The sequence below is a fragment of the Lynx canadensis genome, chromosome B1 (genome assembly GCF_007474595.2).
Source record: "Lynx canadensis isolate LIC74 chromosome B1, mLynCan4.pri.v2, whole genome shotgun sequence".
Lineage (NCBI taxonomy): Eukaryota > Metazoa > Chordata > Mammalia > Carnivora > Felidae > Lynx > Lynx canadensis.
This window is the reverse complement of record NC_044306.2, coordinates 149697129-149712786: the sequence shown is the minus strand read 5'-3', so window position 1 is coordinate 149712786 and position 15658 is coordinate 149697129. Positions and strand designations below refer to the sequence as shown.

The window sequence follows — 15658 nt, the reverse complement described above, 5'->3', positions numbered from 1 at the left end:
TGTAAATAATCTAATGTATCTAAATCATTTTAGATATGCAGTTTTCATCATTTTTGTTTGGATTTAAAAAGGAAAATAAGACAATGGCATTAATTTTCCCTCAGATTAGCCCCTACTCAGTGGCAGATCTTTTAGAATCGAAAGTGAGTTTTATCTGACTTCAGACAAAACCGTCCCAGCAACTGCTGCTGTGTTCCCTTCACTAGTGATGAGATCAGTGGGCTTACACATACAGATCGATAACCAATCAGCGAGTACAAACAACTAAAAAGATCTTACCGGATTTGGGGTAGGTTGAGATCAGAAGGTCATCTGGTCGGGCCTCAAATGACTCCACCTGGGACCACTCCTCAGCAATACTCCAGAAGAGGGGGACACCCTGAACATCCACTAACTCCCTCCTGAAGATATCCAGCTTCTTGTCCATTTTTCAGAAACTAGATTTTAAACAAAAAGGAACATGTTAAGAAGTATTTGTTTTAATAGCGGTAATCAAAGTAAAATAAATTGATATTTTATTAAATTAGTATTTCATTACTATAGATGCAGCAGCTTTAGATCACATTACTGTGCCTTATGAACCAGTGGAAGAAAAAAAGTATTATAAAAACTCATAGGTCTTACACTATTTATTTCATGTGTGCTGTTTATACATTAAATACCATCAACATGTTCATTGGACAATTGAGGCCGAGATTTGTGGGACAGTTAGTAAAAGTACTGGGCTTTGGAGCAAAGGGAGAGTAACCACACCAACCACGAGACTCTGACCTGAACTGAAATCAAGAGTCCAATGCTTAATTGACTGAGCCACCCAGGCTGTAAACTAGAAACTGAAGAGTGGCCTTAGGCAGTACTTCCCTCCTTTAAATTACTAGATGAGACTGGCAAATGATTCCATCTAAATTGTGTTTAACAGACCACAAGAATGAAAGTATGTATAGAGGGAGGGCGGGGGAAGAAGAAGGGAATGACAACAAAAGACTGGGTGAAAGAAACAAGCTTGGGGTAGGTGTAGCACTGGAGATACATCGTTCCAATGCACTTTGTAACACCAGTGACATCATGTATAGTTTTATATTCTCAGCATGGTTCTAATAAAGGTACTTTTATCTCTCTTTAGCTATCAAATATAAGTGGAAGAGCTTGAAATATATCCTAAGCACTACTCTGAAACATATTGTTGTTTTCCCAATTTAGCATGAGCCTTAGGGGTTATTTTTCTTTGTTTAAAGTGCTAGAAAAACAGAGACTATGTAACAAGCGTGGGTTTATCAGGCTTCCTGAGCCCTCGGGCAGCTGCTGAACTTCTCTTCAAGAATTAAAATCAGGGGCGCCTGGGTGGCGCAGTCGGTTAAGCGTCCGACTTCAGCCAGGTCACGATCTCGCGGTCCGGGAGTTCGAGCCCCGCGTCAGGCTCTGGGCTGATGGCTCAGAGCCTGGAGCCTGTTTCCCATTCTGTATCTCCCTCTCTCTCTCTGCCCCTCCCCCGTTCATGCTCTGTTTCTCTCTGTCCCAAAAATAAATAAACGTTGAAAAAAAAAAAAATTAAAAAAAAAAAAAAAAAAAAGAATTAAAATCAGAAGTCTCGGACCCGGAGTCAAAGGATATAATTTAACCTGTTCCTTTTCTCATGTGCAATGTCTTATCTTTTTTGCCTTTTCAAATCCTCCTCACTCCACCCCTACCCTGCCTCATGCAAATACTTTTTATTTTAAAAGATTATAAAGTTATAGTATACAAAGTCAATATATAAAAAACACTTTTGTGTTTCTATATGCTAACAAACTATCAAAAACAAATTAAGAAGACAATCCGTTTATAATTGCATCAAAAATAATAAAATACCTAGGAATAAATTTAACCGAAGAGTAAAAGAACTGTACACTGAAAACTATTAGACATTAATGAAATAAATTTAAGAAGACCCAAATAAATGGAAAGATATTTTGTGTTCATGGATTGTAAAAGTTAATGTTGTTAAAATGTCCATACTACCCAGAGTAATCCCAGCTATGTTCTCCACTCTGTCAAAGTGTAACAAAGGACAAAGTGTACAAGTTCTTGCTTGGCTAGCCACCAGGTTTTTGTTGGATTCCTAGAACAAGGTGTTATTATTTTGTTACTTGTTTTATTTTGATTTTCACTACCCTTGTACATACTAACATAAAGGACAATGTTGTGAGAGCAAAATTAATTAATTCAAAAGTATCAATTGGATATTATTGTTTAATATCTGGGACACACTGCATTGGAGAATCTAACTACTATAAAAACTTTCAGCTATCTTCATGGTGCTTCGAAGAGAGTGGGAAAGAAAGACACTGATCAAACAATCAAAGCAATAAATTGAAATTTTCATTGATGGTAAGTGCTATGAAGCAGAGATATATTCCATAAATAGAGGGAAACTGACAGAATCAAGCTGCTTAGAAATGTTTCCCCTGAGAAAGGAGCAAGTGTTAATTTTGAGAAGAGAACTTTCCAACCAGGAAAAAGCACATCGTGCAAAGACCCTAAAATGGGAGAGAGAAGGCTAGAGTGTTAATGAGGTTGGAGTGTGTAAATACTTTGCCAAATTATGTTGTAAGAAACTAGAGACTTCAGGATTTTTTCTGTGTGATTAAATGTGTCTGGGATATAACTGCGCTTCTGTCTGTTCTCCGCCAGAATAGGAGAATCCCCTGAGCCGCCATTATGCACAGAGTTAACAATAGTTCTGACCTAGTTTGAAAGGATGGTAATGTGTTAGTGGTTCTGAGATGTTCCTGAGCATCATGGGGGAGGAGTATATACTTAAATATTATTATTATTATTTTAAATGCTTATTTTTAAGAGAAAGAAAGAGAGTGAGAGCTGGGGAGGGGGACAGAGGATCCAAAGTGGGCTCTGTGTTAAGAGTAAGTAAATATTATTTTTTTATTATTGTTTTGGTTTTACCAAAAGTCTTAGGATTTATAAATACCCTAAAGTTCCAATACAATAGATAGTATTAAGTTGATTATTGTGTTTGCTATACCTCAAAAGTAAATTTATGACAGCACTGGGTTATGATTTGATGGTATTGGTACTACTATATTTCCTGTCATTATTTGCAAATTTTTGTGGATATCTGCCTGTGAAAAGAAAGAATAAGAAATGTAAAGTTTTAAAAGCTCATAGTTAGTCATTGTCCACCCTCCTCTGTTGCTAAATAACAAATTCTGATTTTTTAAAAAATAGTATTTGCTGGGAAGTACTGGGTACTTTTGGTACTATTTATAGTCAAGGGCCAGGGCAGAGAAAATGCTATGTGTTCACAATACCTTTACCTCTTTCCAAGCACAGAGAGTATTTTTTAGTCTCCCTTGAAGTTAGATTGGGAAGATGTGACTAAGTTTTGGTTACTGGGCTGTGGGTGACGTAAAACTTTTCCTTGACCCTCCAGTCATTTCTTCCATGGCCAGGGAGCCTTTCTAGTCTGTGTGTTCAGATGCCTAGTCCTGCCATGATTGAGGTGATCTTCCCACCTTTCTTTAGACCATGACAGGAAAAAATAATTCTTCATTATGTTAAGCCATTGATATTTTAGTGTTGTGGGTTTTTGTTTTGTTTTGTTTTGTTTTGCTATGGTTGTTGTTGTTTTCCTATAGTATTGTAGCAGGATTCTCGTACAGAGAGTCATGACACCCAGGGTTTTCTTTCCAGGAAGCAACTTTATTCCTGCCGGCACCACTCAGTTGGGTTCCATACCCAAAGAACTGAGCCCAGAATGCTAGGTGGCGTAGTTTTTTGTATATTTTTTTACTTTTTTGTCTCCCATATATGGTAACACACATACTTGTAGTCTGATTAAGTGATCTCATGTTACAAGGTCGCGAGGGATGTTGTCAGGTAACAAGGTTGCCTTGAAGATTTTTTTTTCCTTTCCTTAGGGAGGGGACCCTACCACAGTACCCCCTTTGGTGCTCAGACCCCTCTATTTAGGGTCAAAGAGCATCATCTTGGTTTAGAGGTTTATATACATTGTCCTCCCACATATCTAGTATAGTCCACCTGGGGCCTGCCATTTGATAGCTGCGTTGACATTGTCCCACGTCTCTCAGAGATGAGAGAAGTTAGACAAAGGTTGGGGAATCTGGCTCAAGGTGATCTGGGATCCTCCACCATTGGGTTTTTCGGGCAGCTGACTTATAAAAGCTTTGGTTTAGGCATGTTAAGTATTGAACAGAGACGATGATGAACTTTTTACCCACTAGGCGAGACAGTTTTTTTTCCCCAATAATTGAGCTGTTAAGAAGCCAAACCCTGACAGTAGGACTGGGGTATTTTGTTTTACTCTAAGGTTTGTGGGGATCGACTCTTCTAGTCTCTTATGGCCATTGTTTTCCCATGTTGGTACCAACAAAGTATCCTATCCACAAAAGGAAGGTGAGTGTTCACGGAAATCTCTCATCACATTTTTAGCCAGGCCGGGTCGGCCTCTGCTGATCCTATGGCAAAGAACAGAGCAAGAATCATAATAATAGAAACTAGGTGTGACAGTGCATCACAGTAAGGAAACATATAGAAAATAAGGACAGTCTTTTGTTTCACTGGACTGTCAATTCCTCAAGCTTCTGCCATGTGTAGATTAGTCAGCTTCCAGAGTGACTAAAGCAGGGCTGCAGTCTCCCAGAGCCTCTGGAGTTTCAGATTGCTTCTTCCATATGGTCAGTTTACATGGCATTGATGGATCAGGAATGCACTCCCAGTTTTGAGATGCTGGCTTCACTCTGCTGTAGTGAATGCAGAGACCCACTTTGCCTACCTTACTGCAGTAGGGGTGGACAAAATGACAGTGAACGGGACCCTCCAGGGAGCTTTTAGGGGGTGGACAGTTTATTTCTTTATCTATATTGCATCTCCCGGTTTAAAGGGCCCAGTGTCTGTGGTCAGACTCACAGGTAATCGCTCCCTGACTCAGTGGAGTAAGGTGGTTAGGGTACAGCCAAGGGCTCGCATCTGTTGCCTTAGATTGGGTTAGATTGTCTACCTCATTTAGATCCCTCCATATGCACTGGATAATGGGGAGAGGGTGCCCATAAAGGATTTTGTAAGGGGAAAACCCCATCTGGTTCTTCAGCCTCCCATTTGTAGCTGCAGTCTGCCTCCTGAACGTCCCTTATCTCTCCCTGCCTAATGTTAACCCTTTCCCTATTTATTTCTTCCCTGGAATAGGGCCTGTAACTGCTGTTAGAAAATAGGGATGATGACTGCTCTGGCTTCTTCAAGCTGATAAGGGATGGTGTAGGGGTTCAGCAGTTAGAGTCTACCCAAGGGTCGGTCGATTGGCCCACAGTATAGTTCTACAGGAAGGATGGCAGGCATGAGGTGGCATAAACATTAGCAGACATAAAGAGAAAAACACACAGTAAAGATCATACTGACCAACAAGATGGCATCTTAAGATAATGCTCCCAGTTCCCAAACTTGTCAAATAATCTAGGAGAGACCCTGACTTTGTAAACAACATATGTCAGGGAATCAATCTCTTAACCCAGGTGATGGAGAAGTGGTGGCAGTAAGTAATCAATGGTGGCTCTATTTCTAAGAGTTTGGCCCTAACTTAATTTAAAAAAATTTAAGGCATCTAATGCTTATCAGGTGTTATTAAGAGTTTTGCTGAGTATAAGCAGACAGTCTGCTTTACTTTGAGGTGTAAAACTTCTTTAAGAGCCAGGAGTTCTACTAGAGAAAGAGTCAAGGCAGCCATTTACCATTATTAATTTGTAAATTTTTAGGTAAGCTAAACCTGGGTATCATTTTATAAAGAAGAATTTGTATTACTTTATGTGCCTTTTCTGTCTTGTAGGGGAAGGCCTTTACCCAGTTAGTAAAAGCATTAACCCGCACAAACAGATGTTGGAATTTTTTTTTTTTTTTTTTTTTGACTTTGGCAGATGAGTGAAACCTAATTGTTAGTCTTTACTGGATAGTCTCCAGTTCCTTGATTTTCTGGGAAAGCAAGTTTGTGGTTGAGAGGATTGTTTTTAAGACATACTTTACAGCCTGATAGTACTTGCAGAACTGTCCTTGACAATTTTTCTTTTTGTAAACATTCTTTGGGCCATTTGATAAGTTTTGTCCCTCCTGAAATGAAAGTCCTGATGCTGTGTTTTAATAATCTTTCAGCTCTGTGAGCTTGGTAATAGTAATTGCCCTGCTCTGTTTGTAACCATTCCAAGGGCTGGAGACAGTGTCTGGAAGTCAGACCCCAGTTTACTTTTGTGGGGGAGACTAGTAGGATTGAGTCCCCTTTAATAATTGATATAGCAGGAAACTATTTTTTTGAACCCTGGGATCTACAGCCTACAATATCCAGTAATTTTCAAAAACTCACGTTTATCTGTCCTGGAGTTAGTAGCACATAGTCTCTGATTTAGTTATAATGTTCCTTTCTAGCAAGGGAGTGAGGCTCTCTGGCATTATCAGTAAAAAATGAGAAAAAATTAGGTTTCCCCATATACATCCCAGGGACTGAGAGAAAAATTTGGTTAGAAATTTTTCAAAGATGCCTCTAATTATCATGCTGCCTTTGGGTAGCTGGCCTGGAGTGGAAAGGAGGACAGAAGAGGTAGCTTTGGTGTCAAGAAGGAAATCAACCAGTTTTCCTTCTATATTCAGAGTTACCCAATGTTCTGGGTTTCTGATAGACAGTTGGTTTAGGGGAGCCACCGTGAAGAGCTCCAGGACCTGGTTAGTTCATTCCAGGGACATTGGTTATCTGAGCTCATAGATAGAGGTCCCTGAGGGCACTCAGATCTCCAGTGATTGTTTCCATACAAGGGGCATGGCTTATGGGGTTTTCATTTTGGTTGTCCCCTCTGAGGATGTTCCCATTTTAGTGTTCTGAAAGGCCATATAAATGGCACTTGGTGCCAGGACCTCGGGAAGTTTGGTCTGACATAGTATGTAAGGCCACAACTAAGGCTTCATATTTCTTTTCTTTTCTTTCTTTTTTTTTTTTTTTTTTTTTTTAAAGCTTCCTTTTCTGTTTTGTTTGTAATATGCCCAATTGGCAGCTCGTAAGAGCTCCTTCAGGGTCCCTTCAAGGCCAAGAGCTAATTTTTGCATTTTCTCTGAATACCTAGGGCTGATTGAGTGACAAATTTGTCCTTTAAAATCATCTCAGCCTTAGGGGTGTCGGGGGGATTCCCATATATTTAATGAGAGCCTCCCTCAACCTCTGTAGGAAGGCCATTGGTCTCCCCATTTTATGTTTGTAAAATAGTGGCTAATTTAGCATAATTTAAGGGCTAAGTCTTAGATTTCCCTTTTTTTTTTTTTTTTTTTTTTTTTTTTTTTTTTTTTTTTCCCCAAACCATCTGTCTCATTAAGAGTCTGATTTAACAAGCATTATATCTTTCCAGGTCAACTCAAAAACATATGTAATATTCTGAAAAGCCTTTATATACTTACCCAATCAGAAAGTTTACCTAGATCTCCTTTTATCTGTCTTAAACCTTGTAATGTAAAGGGTTCCCCCCCCCCACCCTATTTCCTGCCTGTAGGACCTTGGGCATATGGACTGTGACCAAGCAAGATTTTCTTGATTGTCATAGGGTGCATTAAGTCTATTATGGCCCAACAATAACTCACATATCGATTATTGCCATTGAGGGAGGGGCTTAAAGAGCCAAAGTCAAGGTCTATTCCCCTGCCTTTTCCAACAATGCCCACATAAATATGCTTCAGCCATGTGGATATCCATTTTTGGCATACAATGGGCTAAGTTTAGTAAAATGGCTCCCATGTATCTTAGTAAAAGCCCTTTATATTATCCATGCCTCATATGGCAGAGGCATCCATTCCTCTGCTAAACAGAAACAACACAAATGTGGAGGATTTGGAGGCTGGCACCAAGAGTATTGCCATTATTTCCCCATTCTTTGGATCAAAGGAGGAATTTTAATCTTAACCCTGTGTACTTTTAAAATCCATTTATTTTAACCTTAGTCCATCCTGACCACACAAAAAATTTCTTTTTAAAGATTTTCCTTCACGAGCCTTCTACAACTTTTCTTTGAATTTAGATTTTGTCCCAAGCCATTTTTCTCCAAAAGCCAGTCTCGTTTAGGACAAAATTACTTTCTTTTACCTTCAAAAAATATATATTTTCATTTTTTATATCTTTCTTTTACATCTCTTACTTGTCTACATAGAGTTGCTTGTCTTATTTTTACCAGTTTTAACTACATGTGGCAGAATTTTAACTTCTAGAAACCTTGGTACCAGTGAACTAAGTACTGACCAATTGTGAATTCTATGTTACATCAGAACTTTTTTTTTAGATGGCAAACTTATGAATCCATTAAGTAGAAAGCATGCTTTTCAATAGTTCCAAATATCCTTAGTTTTTTTTTTTTTTCTGCAACAAGTCAGAAGCACAAACCTACATCTGGTAATTAGTGCTTTCACCTCTTATCTCATTAGATATCCAATGAATTCAATCTCAATTTATCATGCAAGCAAAGCTTTAAAGTTTTAGGTTACCAAAGACTTTGAAAGCTATCTAAACAATTACCCATGAAAACTTTGAGACAGACAAAATTAACCATCACTTTAAGTCATCCTTTTGTTAACAAATTGGAACAGAGATAACATGAGCTTATTTGACCTACAGCAAATCTAGGTAGAATAATTTTTTTTTAATGTTGTTAAACATTGTCTATCTCAAACCAACAAACTTAAATTAGCTTAAACACTGAATATGCTTTACTTGAGTCCACTTAAGACAATTTGTTCCCCATGGTTAATTTTTACCTGGAATGTTAGTGGGGAAATCTGTCTTCGGTGGTCTTCACTTCTCAACATCTAGGGTGGGAAGAGGAGTTGATGGTGCCTGAGGTATTGAGGAGCCAGTTATGCAGGCCTCCCCCTAGGTGGTGCAGAAGCAGGAGGGAGGGAAGGGAAGGCAGAAGAGACAAGGTGCCAGCACAAGGCAGAGAAAGAGAATTCCCAGTTTTAAATCTTGTCAACTCAGACAGAGGAGCAGACTCCAGGTTTCTTTTGTTTTGTTTCTCACCAGTAGAATTAGGCAGTCCATGTCAGTCCGGAGAAGACAGGGAACTTCCCCGAAACAAAAGGAGTTTCGGCAGCTGCTTGGGAATATTTCTTAAAGTCTCCGTTCTGAGGTAGACTAACCAGAGACTGTTGGCTCTAATTATCATAGTCATTGACACAGGAAATGAAGGAGACACAAGTCCCCATACATAGTCACATGGTGACTCCAACCTGCTGCCCAGCGCCCAAAGCCTTAGAGTTGCAGCTTCATTCCTCCTCCCTTGTGGAACTACTAGGGCAAGTCTGGGAGGTGATCAGGCTCCCCTTCTGCCTCGTAGGGGCAGGTCTGACAAAATGAACCCGGGTTCCTACCAGTCTGACGGGTATTCTCTGAACTGGTTCCTGGGCTTCAAGGATTCCATTGGCACACACAGGGTCCTGGCTTCTGTGCACTGGGAGGGCTAGTGCGCTGGGAGGGCTAGTCTCCTGCGGATCGAGCAGTCCTCTGGTGCCTGGTGAATCCCCTCTCCAGGCGCCCTGAGGTTCGCATCCCTAGTGGCAAAGGAGGTGGAAATGCACCATCTCCAAATCCTGGATGAGAGCCCCCAAGTAATGGAGCAGGATTCTCTCACAGAGCGTCATCACACTGAGGCTTTTCTTTCCAGGAAGCAACTTTATTCCTGCCAGCACCACTCAGTTGTGTTCGTACCCAAAGAACTGAGCCCAGAACGCCACGTGGTGTAGTTTTTTTATATCTTTTTTACTTCTTTGTCTCCCATATATGGAAACACACAAACTTGTAGTCTGATTAAGTGATCTCATGTTACAAGGTCTTGAGGGACTTTGTCAAGTAGCAAGGTTGCCTTGAGGTTTTTTTTTTGTTTTTTTTTTTTTTCTTTCCTTAGGTAGGGGACCCTACCACAGTAGAGTCTATTGTACTATCCAACATATTGTGGCTACTACAGGAACATTCTCAATGAAATATCTACTCTTATGGAGCCAATGTGGAGTTTGATAAAATAAGAATAGACATACTATATGGAGATAAGTACCATGAGGAAAAATAGAACATGGTAAAGTGATAAGGAATGAAGAATTAAGTAGTAAGAGAAAAATGATAACTAGAATTCATGCATAAAGGACAGATAAATGAGTGGTCACACCTTAAATGTGATAACTTCAAATCTAGTGTCAGCATTCTTATCTACTCTGTAAACACCTTCGATATGTGACTTACACATATTAGTGTCAACATCACCAGGCTGACAAAGACTTATATATTCTGAACATTTCTATGAATGTCTTGACTGTTTGACAAATTCAAAACGTTTAAATCTGAGGCCATTTCTTTCCTCCTAAATATGTTTTCCCTACTGTGTTATCTAGGCCTTACCTTAACTATAAATCTTTTTAGAAAACTCACACATAACAACATGAGAAAGCTCCCCTCTACTTGCTATAGATGGGATGCTGCCCAATTCATGAATCATTTAACAAATTAGATCTTAAAATTTACTCGGTTGAACTTTGTTTCCTAACCGATTTGGTGGTAGCATTGGGATCAAAGTGAACTTCTTATTTTTAAGTTTTTAGTTTTAGTTTTGTAATTTTTTCATGTGTATTTATTTATTTTGAGAGAGAGAAAGAGACAGAACATGAACAGGGGAGGGGCAGACAGAGAGGGAGGGAGAGAATCCAAAGCAGGCTTTGCACTGTTAGCACATAGTCCGATGTGGGGCTCACACCCACGAACCATGAGACCACGACATGAGCGGAAATCAAGAGTCAGATGCTTAACTGACTGAGCCACTCAGGCTCCACATGGGATCCAGAGTGAACTTCTGATAGCATTTGGGGGGCAACAAGAAACATAGGTATGATGCCCCACAAGCCCTTTGAGTCCACTGTTTTTCCTGTCCTTTCTGAGGGCTCCTGGTAAGTCTTGGTTTTAGCTCTGTTCTTATATTCAAGCTACTGATATAACTGGATTTCTGACAGGAGGCTCTCACAGAGCAGAACACCAGTTCTTAGCTCTTGGTTCAGTCCACAAGTCCATGTTGGAATCCCTTCCCCAGTTCCAGTCCAAGGTCCTTATTTATTAGAGTTTGCTGGTTGAATCCTTTCCCAATTTCCTGTCCAAAGTCTCCTGAAGGGCATCTGCTGGTTAAGCCCACGTTGGGGTTTGCCTGTGGTATGCACAGGGCCTTCTCTTGACCAGTCCAGAATGACATGTTTTGGTTGCTGCAGGTGTATTAAGGTGCACATGTTTTTTTGTCTTGTTTTATGTAAATAAAAGTTATTGGTAGCATGGATCTTGGAGGCCAAAAAGCTGCAAAACTTAGTGGGCATAGGTTGAGGATTTAAGAGCTGTTAGAGCACTCACTGCCTAACTCAAAGACTCTGTGTTAGGATAAATTTGTCACAGAATGAGTTAGGTTGACACTAGGTCACCAACCAACCTCAAGAAAGTTTCCATGCAATGAGACACACTGCAAAACACCTCACTAAATCCCAACCCCTTGACAAATCCCTCTTAAGTATTAGTTTGGCTCCAAGAAACCCAAAACCTAGCTGAAAGAAATGGGATCCTCTGTATATAGAGAATTGAGTGTGCTTCCTTCCAGCTCACCTGCTTATTTTATGTCTAAGAACTATAGTTCCAGAATGTTCCAGATGTCTAGCAAGATGGAAAAATGTTACTAAAGACAATGTGGAAGTAAAGTGGCCATACGTGGATCGTTCCGATCAGATAAGATGATTTAAGAAGCTCACTTGAAAGTAAGGGTTCTCAAACAGAACTGAATACCTCTTTTAATTGGCAAGCAGAAGCCTCCACAAAGCTAAAAAAGTTCAAAATAGTTTCATTAAAAGATTATAAAAGGCTAACAATAAATTAAAGATGTAAAAAGTGCCTGAAACAAAAGATTATATGACTGACTTAACTCCTGCTGCTCCCCCAGTGTGATCCTCTGTCTGAATTGTTTCTCCTGAAGAGACTACGTAACTGTAAACAAAAATCTCAGCTGATGGCCTTACAGACACCCCTAGATCTGCCTCCAAAGGATGGCTCCTATATGGGCCCCTCCTAGACAGGACAAAACTGAGAGATTTTTCAGGTAAATGGTTACTTTTTTCCTTGAAACAACTAAGGGAAGACTCTGGCAAATACCAGAGCCAATAGAGAGGATCTTTGAAAAACCAGTAGAAGCCTGCCAAAGGTAAAAATTCTTACCAAAATCAGTTCTTCCGAGTCTCTGTAGTGCCCGCTAAAGATTGCAAAATGCAGCGTTACATTGACCCTTCCTTTCGAAATCCAAACCCATTGCTTTTTGAACCTTTTTGTCCCAGGGACAGACAGCCTTGGCCTTCTCACTGGTCTCATTTTGCATAACTGTGCTTGGCTTTCTGCCTGCCTGTTACTTGCAAGGTTTTGTTTTGCTTAGCTTTGCTTTTTTCTTATTTTATAAGTGACTCCGGATTTTGAGAAAGTAATATTTTTTTTCATTCTCTTTAGGGACCCATCTGACACCTGATGGAAGTTATTCAATATGGCCAGAAATATTTAAAATTAAAACTATGTACGCAGAGGGAAAGAAGCAAATTGAAGATAATATAATTGGATAGGTGAATCAATCCATAATGTCAATTAAGTTACCACCCAATTCTTCGAGGGATTGAGAAAAACTATCCTTAACTCACAAATCCTTTTGCAAAACAAAAGTCAGCTGTGCAGGCGATTCAGAATTCACCTATTCCTTTACCATTGGAAAACTTTCCCTGTTCCTAAGGCTTCTGAGTCCCAGCCCCAGGTTTCTAGTCCTCCCTCATCCTGCAGGGACCTTCCATGACCCTCCAGGTACCTCACTTGAGGTTGAGTGTTGCTGTTTTTACTGCTGCACCAATGCCCTTGGCCTACCCCTGAACACCTTTGTATTCTGTTTGCTGAAGGTGGGAGACAACTTGACTTGGTGGCTTGGCTTGACTCACCAGCCTGGGTGTTCCCACCTGCCCCTGCTGCCCAGTTGTGGCTGTAGCCACAAAAACCTTGTTTCCCAGGAAAAAACAAAACAAAACAAAAGCCTTCCCCTTTTTATCTCTAAAGGCTTGTAAAGCATTGGCCTTAAGAAATTAAAGTGCTTCTTGGAAGAATATCGGTTCTTTCTCTGTCTTTTGAAGTTATACCTCTTATTATGCATTTAAAATGTAATGGATGGGTTAAATGGGGAACCAGCATAAAGGAGGGTACTTTTCAGGATGAGCACTGGGTGTCATATGTCAGAGATGAATCACTGGGTTCTACTCCTAAAGCCAAGACGACACTGTACATTAAGTAACTTGAAAATAAAAAAGAAATAAGGTCTATGTGTCTGTGTGTTTGGGTGTATGTCCACTTGTATATGTTGTAAATATGTGATATGTTTCTACTTCTGGATGGTATTGCTAAAACTAATTTCTGAAAGAGTTCTATTTAGTTGGTTTGAAGACAAGTGCTTATAAGGATTTGGTTTTCTAAACCTCTCAGAAAGATAGAAACTAACCTACATGTTTTTTTTAAGTTCACATGGTCTGGGAAAATATTTGATATAAAAGTTAGTTTAATGTTGATGTTTTAATTGAAACAGACATGTCTTTAGACATTTCAGCATTAGATATAAAACTTTCATTCCACCTGGGTTTACTAGTGAAATAAGTTCATATTGTCTCTTACAAGGTCTGTCAACTACACCAAAAGAATAGACTTGAATAATGGCTAACTTTGTCTAATGTTTAATGAAGTTTTTGTAGGTAATTCAAATGTAATTATTAATTTTAAATGTTTATTTTTGAGAGAGGGAGAGAGGGAGACAGAGCGTGAGTGGGGGAGGGGCAGAGAGAGAAGGAGACAAAAAATGTCAAGAAGGTTTCAGCTCTGAGCTGTCAGCAGAGGGTCTGACTCGGGGCTCAAACCCAGGAGCCCTGAGATCATGACCTGAGCTGAAGTCAGACGTTTAACTGACTGAGTCACCCAGGCATAATCTTTTTTAAAAAATTTTTAAATCAAATATAATTACTAATAACAAGTAAATTAAATAGATGTAAACAAAATGTCCCTTGAAATATAACTTCCTCTGGAAGATAATTATAAGTCCTTGGAAACTACTTAATATTCTTCACACTGGTAAAAGTCAATGTTAGTCCATGTTAACCTAAACCAAACATTGGCTTTCATGCCTATTAATGAGTTAAAATAATGAAATATTGTACCTAAGGATATGATGTGTCTTAATCACAAAAAAGTTAATATTAAAATCACAATAATCAATACATTATTCCCGTAGAAAGTGATAATATTTTGATATTCAGATTCTTTTTTAAAAGGTGTTTATTCTGAGACAGAGAGTGGAAACAGAGGAGATGGAAAGAGGGAGAGAGAGAGGGAGAGAGACAGTATCCCAAGCTGGCTCCACACTCAATGTGGAGCCCAACATGGGGCTGGAACTCAGCAAACGTGAGATCATGACCTGAGCTGAAATCGAGAGTTGGACGCTTAACCAACTGAGTCACCCAGGTGCCCCGATATTCAACACACCTAAACAGGACAGATTTTATGAACTCCTTTTTAAATGTGTAAAGACTAAACTATTTTAGCAATAGAAATGCTGTATTTGTGGGGCTTTTCAAAGCACAGCATTGGGAATCTGAGGTGTGGCATTTGAGCTGTTTCACAAACCAACCATATAAACCTGAGTTACTTACCTCCTATTTCTGAGCCAAGTTTTACCTGTCTAAAAAATATGGGAAATGCACAAAATGGTCACTCTGGTTTGTTTCACCCCTAACATTCTCCAATTCTAAATTTTTTTTTTTTTAACGTTTATTTTATTTTTGAGACAGAGAGAGACAGAGCATGAACGGGGGAGGGGCAGAGAGAGAGGGAGACACAGAATCGGAAGTAGGCTCCAGGCTCTGAGCCATCAGCCCAGAGCCCGACACGGGGCTCGAACTCACAGACCGTGAGATCGTGACCTGAGCTGAAGTCGGACGCCCAACCGACTGAGCCACCCAGGCGCCCCATCACTTTCTCCAATTCTAAGTAAAATGAATATTCTCTGGTTACCAACTATATGTTTAAAAAAAATTTTCTTTTTATGTTTTTATTTTAGTTATGAGAGAGACAGAGTCTAGCAGGGGAGGGGCAGAGAGAGAGGGAGACACAGAATCTGAAGCAGGCTCCAGGCTCTCAGCTGTCAGCACAGAGCCTGACGTGGGGCTTGAACTCACAGGCAGTGAGATCATGACCTGAGCAGAATGAAGTCGGAGGCTTAACCTACTGAGCCACCCAGTGCCCCCCAACTATATGTTTTAGGTCATAACAGTAGAAACAAGAAAGGAACATGTTTACCACAACACTCCTCTATCGCTGAAAAATTCTGTTAGGATACTGCTAGTTAAAATGCTGCTTTGCTGTTATCAAACTTCAAAGTGTACATTTATAAAAGCTTCTTATTTATAAAATCTCAAAAATAATACATACAATATTCTGTATTTTTCACATGACTTTTGGCAGTTTATGTCTGTAATAAATTATCCAATTATGTGCCTTTTGACTGTTGTCTTTTGTTTGTTTGCTGTCTACATAGAAATGAGCCCATGT

General features: G+C 39.6%; 1 protein-coding gene across 5 annotated transcripts in view; it reads right to left on the bottom strand.

Moving 5' to 3' along the window:
* The window catches only part of LOC115512581 (sulfotransferase 1 family member D1-like), a 44933-nt gene that overhangs the window by 22109 nt on the left and 7166 nt on the right, over positions 1–15658 (bottom strand). The window contains exons 1-3 of one of the 5 annotated variants that reach the window (XM_030313740.1): positions 9397–9718; positions 8785–8899; positions 280–437 (exon numbers count right to left, since the gene is read on the bottom strand). In XM_030313740.1, the coding sequence (XP_030169600.1) occupies positions 280–427 (148 nt within the window). In that variant the 5' untranslated portion in view covers positions 428–437; positions 8785–8899; positions 9397–9718. Of the gene's footprint in view, positions 1–279; positions 438–8784; positions 8900–9396; positions 9719–12256; positions 12340–15658 lie in introns of those variants that run through there. The other 4 variants (XM_030313741.1, XM_030313744.1, XM_030313742.1 and 1 more) reach the window with 4 other exon arrangements.